Genomic DNA, 7,761 nt, shown 5'->3' on the forward strand with positions numbered 1-7,761 from the left:
GATCGTTTTACTTGTTTTAAAAGTGTTAGGGGTATTAAATTAAATCATGATGTCACTTACATTCTCGCCAATTTGAATAGACGGTGACTAGAACAAAAAATAAAAAATCTCTACTATGTTGTCGAGGTCGCTCTTTATAGAGCTGCTGGGCTGATAAAATAAGCTGCTCCCTGTAGTGATGTCTTATTCAATTGTGTTCTAACTAAATGACATTTTTAATATTTTGGTTTGTAGAGTCATGTTAGTATAAGGGGAGGGAAAGCCAGGCTTTCGCATAGAAAGAAAGAAATAGCCCTTGTCTGAGTCATTTAGGCATACTTGGAACCGTGGTGTTGATCCAATCCAAGTAAATAACAGGGTACTATTGATCGATAACTTTTCCTTAGATTTGTCAGGGTCATTGATAAACATACCTCCCCTATCAGTTGCTTTATTATAATTATGCTATTTATAATAAGTATTAAAACAGCACCAAAATCTTAGCCACTAAACATGTTTTACCTTTTTTATGAAATAACTCCAATGCAAACTTTAACAGTTAAAAAAGAACATTTCTACAACTGTTTCGGAACCAAAGTCAAGAGAGTCAAACAATAATGGCAATATAGAGAGCATACAAATATAAAGTAGGGATTTTTTTAGCTTTAATTTTGAAAATCGTTAGGATTGAAAGAATGTATTCTTTACTGCAATAAGTTAACGAATTTGCCCCCAGTTGTTGCTTGTGCTCCACCCTAAATATTTTTTTTCAGTGAAGGATGCTAAAATATCCTGGACTGATAAAAAAATAATAATAATTACGTTTCTACTTTGAGTTCTTTGAATTCTGATATGAATTACTAATCCCAAGAAAATTAATTCAATTGTCCATTGAAATGGTACACACAATTTGTAAACATAGAGATTTGATGAAAGAAAAGAAGGGGGTGAAGCGTCGGAGATTATGGGACTTTTCGACCACTGAAAGTCTGGAAGTTACTAGCACAAAAGAAAGTTTCCGCTATAATGTTAGTCGATTTGTGGAGATTTCCTTGTACAGCAAAAAACGCTCACTCCCAAGAATCAGCAAACATGGAGTTAAATCTATAGCCGTCGACTTACTTGTTGTTGTGGGGAGATTGTGTTTCGTGCTCCAAATGGTCGCAACGTATGGCCCACGTGTTGGACATGCGAGATGAACAAGCCAGGCAGGCAGAAGAAAACAGAATGGCTATCGCTCAGCCAATTCTTGGACCAGTGATGCTCAACCAGATCATGCCTCTATGGATGTGGTCTTTGATATCTTATCCCTCAGTATCGGGTGTCGGTGTTTGAAATTACTAAACCTGTTAGACGGACAAAGAAGTGAGAAATTTTCATAATAATTACGTACGGTTATAACATTATTTTGTCTATACATTGCTTTAGATATTTTATCTAAATTAAAAACGTCATGTTGTAAGGGGGCAGCACGGCGGCGCAGTGGTTAGCGCGTGTGCGGCACAGTTCTAAGGTCTTGGGAACCTCCTGTGTGGGTTCAAATCCAGCTACCGGACTTGCTGTGCGGAGTTTGTATGTTCTACCCATGCTTGCGTGGGTTTCCTCCGGGCACTCCGGTTTCCTCCCACATTCCAAGGACATGCATTTCAGGTGGATTGGCCGGTCCAAATTGTCCCTAGCGAGCGAGTTGTCTGTCCCTGTGTGCCCTGCGATTGGCTGGCAACCAGTTCAGGGTGTCCCCTGCCCACTGCCCGATGATTGCTGGGATGGGCTTGAGCACCCCCGCGACCCTACTGAGGATAAGCGGTGCAGCTAATGAGAGATGAGATGTTGTAAGATTTCGTTATGGTACATGGTGAATTGATACGTCCGGGAACTGTCAAAAAGAGGAAACAGTCGTCCCATCCATCCAAACAAAGAATGTGGAAGTCATTTTTGCGCTGGGCTTGTTTACTCTACAATAACAATGTTAACATGACAACTATACTTTCTAATGCACAAACTTTGAAATTAAGTCAGAGTTTAAATAGTGTAAACAATACAATTCTGCGCAGAAAAGCGGCACTTTGAGGAAATTGGTGGGGGAGCGAAAACTCTATCTGTCACAGGACAGTCATATTGATCTAATCCAAATACTTGCTTAGTATTGATGATATCAATATGTGGGTCAATCTGCCCACCCGATAATCCACCCTTACATTTTTTTAGTATAACTATTGTTTTCTCTATCTAGAGAAATAAATCAAACATTTTAAAAATAAAAAATTACATTACACGTAATAAGCAAATTATATGATAATGGGAAAATAATTTCTGTGGCAGTGATTGTGTTGATTTACATTAATCATAAATAAGAAACGTATCATTTAAAAACAATAAAACTTTCAGCCCAATTTTCCATATTTTTATACATGATTTTTCTCATTTACTACATTTTACTTTTTTTTTTTCTTGGACAGTGAATATCTGATATCACCTCTAAATTACTTCATTAGCAAGGTTTTTGTTTTCATTTCAGGAATTTTGTTTTATTCAGATTAAAAAACACTTGTATTGTCTTGCCATTTGAGAACATTTTCCTGTTTTATTTGAAAAATTATTTAACAACCTTGTAAATTTATGAAAAAAAAAAAATCTAAAGACGATGAAAAAATGCCAATAATGGTATCTTTGACATATTTGTCCGTCTCTCTTTATGGCCCGGGTGCAGATCTTGTCGGCGTTACAGAAAGACGAGCAGTCACGAAGACAGCGACTACGCGGCAAGTTGGAGCAGGTGATTGACACCATGGCATTGGCTAGCTGAGGGTTAAACAAGGCCACAAGGCTTGGATCATCGAGCAGGAAGCCTTCCCTGCTCTCAGCGTTGCGCTCCTGGACATGTGTAATCTGCGCCTGTCATCGTTTCAAGTGACAAAAGACAAGCAGAGGAAACCACAAATTCAACAAAGAGACAGCAGAGGCTGGAATCGATTTTTTTGGTCTGTTCGTTTTCTTAACTGTTCTTAAACCCAGGCTGGACGGACCAAGTTAATCAGATACTCGCACAGGTCAGTGGTCAACTTCTACGGACACAATCAAGAACATGACCCAGGTGCAAATACAACAGGCTTGAACTGAAAGACGAAAAGAAGCCAGGCTACTTCATCCCGATTTGGGCGCTTACTTTCTTGTTGTGATTATCCTTTTGGAACTCATGTAGATCTATTGTGACTCTTCATCAGGCTGGACGCTGAAGAGGAAAAACATTTATTGATGGTAACTTTTCCTCTGGCACTGAGAAAAAAAAAGCTACTTACTTAGCTGCAAGGAGTCAGTAGTAAAACTGTTTTTTTGAAGTTTTTAAACTCCTTTTGATTGTCGCCTTTGATTCCATCCCCACCAACCTGCCTCCTTCCCTTCAGTCCTGTGCCACTCGTTTTTCTGCTGAATTTGCACAACAAGCGAAATCAAAAGATAGAAAATGATATATGAACACATTTATAGCTATATGAGTACAGAAAAGAACTTGGTGTTTGAATTGACAGAGGTGTTTTGCATTTATTGTACAAATAATAGGTTTGGCAGGATTTCATATCTTAAAGTAGAAAGCGTGCAGGGTGGAACAAAACAAGGAACAGTCCTTATGTGCCATGGTTTACTTTGAATGTCGTTTAGTGCAAAAATACTTTTCTTGAGATAAATTGTGTTCGAAAATGTTGTCATGATTGTGAGACTTATAAAAATAGGTACATGGCAAAACAGATATAAGATATAAATTGCAAGTGTTCTATATTTCATGAGGTTTCCATCCAAAAGCCCAACCTGTCTGTTTTTTTAACTAAAGAATTGGTTCTGCTTTACACAATGAGTACATAAATAAGCTGTTTAGGTGTTTTGAGGAGAACATAATAAAAATGGGGTATTAAAGAGTAAGCAATTAAACCAGGTACACACAATATGATGCGTCTAGTGTGATGGATCATATAGCACAAAGAACAGAAATTAGAACTGTTCCAACATTGGTTATTGTCCCACAATTAGCATTTACCTAAGAATCTGAGTCAAAATGTAGGTCCAGAATCAACATCCACTTTTCTGTGCCAAAAATCCTGACTAGTAATCTGCTTGGACTTGTCTTGTACAGGGAGTTTTTTATTTTTATTTTAAGATTAAACCTCATGACGCAAATGACTGACTGCTGCTGATCTTGGCCAGACACCGGAAAGGTTTCGTGATTATGTTCGGGGAATTATGATATGACTTTTGATCGCTTTATCATTTAAATGGGTCCAACAGAGTGTGCAATGCAAGCTCTCATTGACGCGATTGTCGGCCTATTTACCATGTTAAGTGTTTCCATCGCTTAATGTCTGTGTAGAGGCCTCACGGAGTTATTGTCTGACTGAATTTGCAAAATCCAGCTAACTATTTCATAGGTTTTTGTTCCTTGCTTGAAAAAAACACATTATGAAAATAAATAGGAAACATTATATTCGTGACTTCCACAGGATAGACCAAATCGATACATACATTTCTTTATGGGGTGTTTGTTTAAAATAAAACATTACAGGTGTGAAAAGAAGCACGTACTGTACCTCTTCTCAAATGTCATTGCTCACCGGTTCATCATTTGCAGGCTCTGCCCGCATTGTTTTTTTAATTGTGATGCAATATTATTATTTTGGACTATTCGGTTGAAGTACGCTCAAATATATACAGCACACAAAAGGAGTAATCATTTCTGGTGGTTGTTTATATCATTATTAAAAGTCACAGGCCGATCCACACCGTTGATTAAATTGTGTTTATCAGTTTATTGGTTCCTGGCTTCATATTCCAATTTGTCTTTGTACAATCTCATAAGATTCCTGCAATTGTTTACTGGAGAAAAAATACACACACACTGAAGAACAATTTTTTATACTTTGTCATCGTACATGGTGTATGGTGATAACGTGAAGGCACGGTGCACGGGGCCCTTTATGAACCAATGCAATTATAATGGACCTCAATAGGTAAATGGTTCATACAACTACGTTACTGTGAGTCAAAGTTTTGATTCAGACTAACGTACACTGCTAGCTAAATAGTAACTTTCAGCTTCAGTCATCTGAAGCAACTCTGAATCCCCAAACCACCTCAACGCAAGACCTACATTCTAATCAAATTCAGATTGAAGGTCCTCAGGTTGGAAACTGAACAGTGTATAAATTAACGGTCCTGCTTTGTCAAAAACATGAATGGTTGACCTTCACTCTCATTTGTAATGTGATATAATGTTTTGTTTAAAACTTAGAAAAGGTGTAATTTCATTTTTAAAAATGTGAATGTGCTTTTTAAATTGTATATGATTATATTTATTGTTGACAGATTTTGTCCTGACCCATCTTGATCAATTTTAATGCTCTTACTTTCTATTAAGACTAAATTCGTCTTGTTCTGGTATTTTCGTAAAAAAGCCAGAGTCTAAAATGATCGAAGCACAATTCTTAAAATGACCTAAAAAGAAATAGAAATGCCGCAATGGATTTCTGTTCTCATCTCAAGGCGGTTCTCTGCTTCTTTTATATGTCAATGGCATTGTGGAATGAACACAGAAAAAGATGCAAATCCATCGAACATTGATCAAAGGGCAAACCTTTGAAATTTGCTTTCAAATACTGATTCATTCATTTTTTAAATCGCAGCTTGGTATTGGTTTAGATTTCCTTTATTAATCTTAGAGGGTTTCCAACGATCCTGTTTGTAAATTTGGCCAAACAGAAATATTAGTTGTTTTTGTTACTTTTGGGTATTAAACATCCTTTTATTTTGGATTTCTGAGAGTTATTTGTATGATTGTAAAGGGGAAAAAATAAGTAATCCATTAGCCTAAATATTCAACCCATCTGCTTTTCTCTTCCTTTAACATGTTCAAATAGCTTAAACCACTGGAACGTTAGGTGTTGAAAACATCCATCTAACCATTATCTGCAACGCTTATCCTCAGTAGGGTCGCGGGGGTGCTGGAGCCCATCCCATCTATCTTCGGGCAGTGGGCAGGGGACACCTGGTTGCCAGCCAGTCGCAGGGCACACAAGGACAGACAGTTTGCTCGCTCATTCACACCTAGGGACAATTTGGACAGGCCAATTACCCTAACATGCATGTTTTTCAAATGTGGGAGGAAACCGGAGTGCCCGGAGGAAACCCACGCAAGCACGGTGAGAAAATGCAAACTCCACACAGGAGGTTCGATCTCATGACCTCAGAACTGTGTTGCACACGTGCTAAACACTGCCCCGCCGTGCGGCTTGTGTTGAAAACAATAATTTGGATGGGAATGTGACAAACCAAGTAATCCAGGAAAAAAAGAGGAGACCACTCACCAAAGCAGTGGTCTCCAACCTTTTTTGTACCACGGATACGTTCAAAAACTGGGCGCAACATCAAATCAAGTTACATTAATTTGCATAGACCCTTATCACAGAGTTAAAGGGCTGCACACCACCATCGCAACACAACGATAATAGCATCAAGGATAATATCAGTAATAACAAAATTAATAATAAAACAACAATAATAATAATCGTAAAGCGCCACTGTGCATTGAGTTGCAATATTTGGGTTTCCTCGTTAAATTTCGCGAACATCACATGACTTGCACTAATTTACACACTTGTTGCAAACGCTTAGCGCAAAATATAATGTCAAGCCGGCTGCCAAGTGATCAAAACAAAACCTCAACAAATAGACCAACCTTTGCAAAAACTGTGTTGGTGTTGTGTGATTTCCATGCTTTGCTTGTGTTGTTTTCGCTGTGGAGATTCCAGGCATCCTCAAACTTTAATCATTAATATTTCCTCCATTGCCAAAAGTTTTCCATTGTCACTAGTCTGTTTACTATCTTTGTAACATGATAAAGTAAGATGCAGTTGACCATTCTCTACGTTGATTAGCGATACATAGGCGCTGCTAAAGCGCAGAAATTTGGTTTGAATCCTCTTCCATGGGCTAGGATCCTCTTTTCCAATGTGACAGCAATCTGCATGGCACAGCGCCTACCATGCAAACCACACTTTCTTTAATTAAAAAACAAACACCTTGATGCCATTCAATGTGACCATTGTGGTGTTGATTAAACAAAATCAGGCCAAACATACTCTGGGGACTAAACCTTCTTTCTTTGTGGCCAGTTGTCAGTTTGTGGCCCGGCGATTGGGTATCACTGCACTGAAAGACGATATGGGGGGCTTCAGCGTCTGCTGTTCTTTCCAGGGTGATACATTGTTAAGAACATCTTCCTCACAGTTCTTTGGTAGGATGTTGGAAGCGAAACTCTGACCTTGTATAGAATTTGCATGCTCTCTCAATTTCCCATCCCTTGTTTTTATCAGCTTCTTCATAATACCTTTTATCATCCCCGGAATTAATTATGTTTTATATATGACAACAAGTTAAGTGCTTAATCTGTTTATTCATTAAAGTCAGGAGATTCAGGGAAATTACTTTTTTCTTTTTAGTTAATTAGCGTCTATGTTTAGAGAGGAAAGTACGAGCCATCTTGTTAAATCTGTGAAGTAAGCCTGTCTAACGTAGACAAAACAGTTGTTGATCACTCAGGAGATTTGGATATTGAAAATCTTAACATTTGTTTACCCTTTAGCTTTGTTTTGTGATTTTACTATTAGTCAGTACAACTGGATTTTACAAAAAAAGACCTGCGGAAATAACCTATTAGTACATTTTGCATACATTTCCAACCTCATCTAACACCTCTGAATTGTCATATAATTTGCGCCTACAGTCTGGTATTCTTTA

At 37.9% G+C, this 7,761-nt stretch overlaps 1 protein-coding gene across 2 annotated transcripts in view; it reads left to right on the forward strand.

Moving 5' to 3' along the window:
* Nucleotides 1-6,966, forward strand: part of LOC148369555 (plexin-A1-like) — a 319,574-nt gene extending 312,608 nt beyond the window's left edge. For both annotated transcript variants that reach the window (XM_088331618.1, XM_088331619.1), the window contains exon 33: nucleotides 2,690-6,966. In XM_088331618.1, coding sequence (XP_088187744.1) covers nucleotides 2,690-2,785 — 96 coding nt within the window. In that variant the 3' untranslated portion in view covers nucleotides 2,786-6,966. The remainder of the gene's footprint in view (nucleotides 1-2,689) is intronic.
* The last annotated feature ends 795 nt before the right edge of the window (nucleotides 6,967-7,761 follow it).

This window comes from Urocampus carinirostris, chromosome 3, assembly GCF_059441175.1.
Source record: "Urocampus carinirostris isolate Australia breed hairy pipefish chromosome 3, RoL_Ucar_1.0, whole genome shotgun sequence".
In the NCBI taxonomy this organism is placed as follows: domain Eukaryota; kingdom Metazoa; phylum Chordata; class Actinopteri; order Syngnathiformes; family Syngnathidae; genus Urocampus; species Urocampus carinirostris.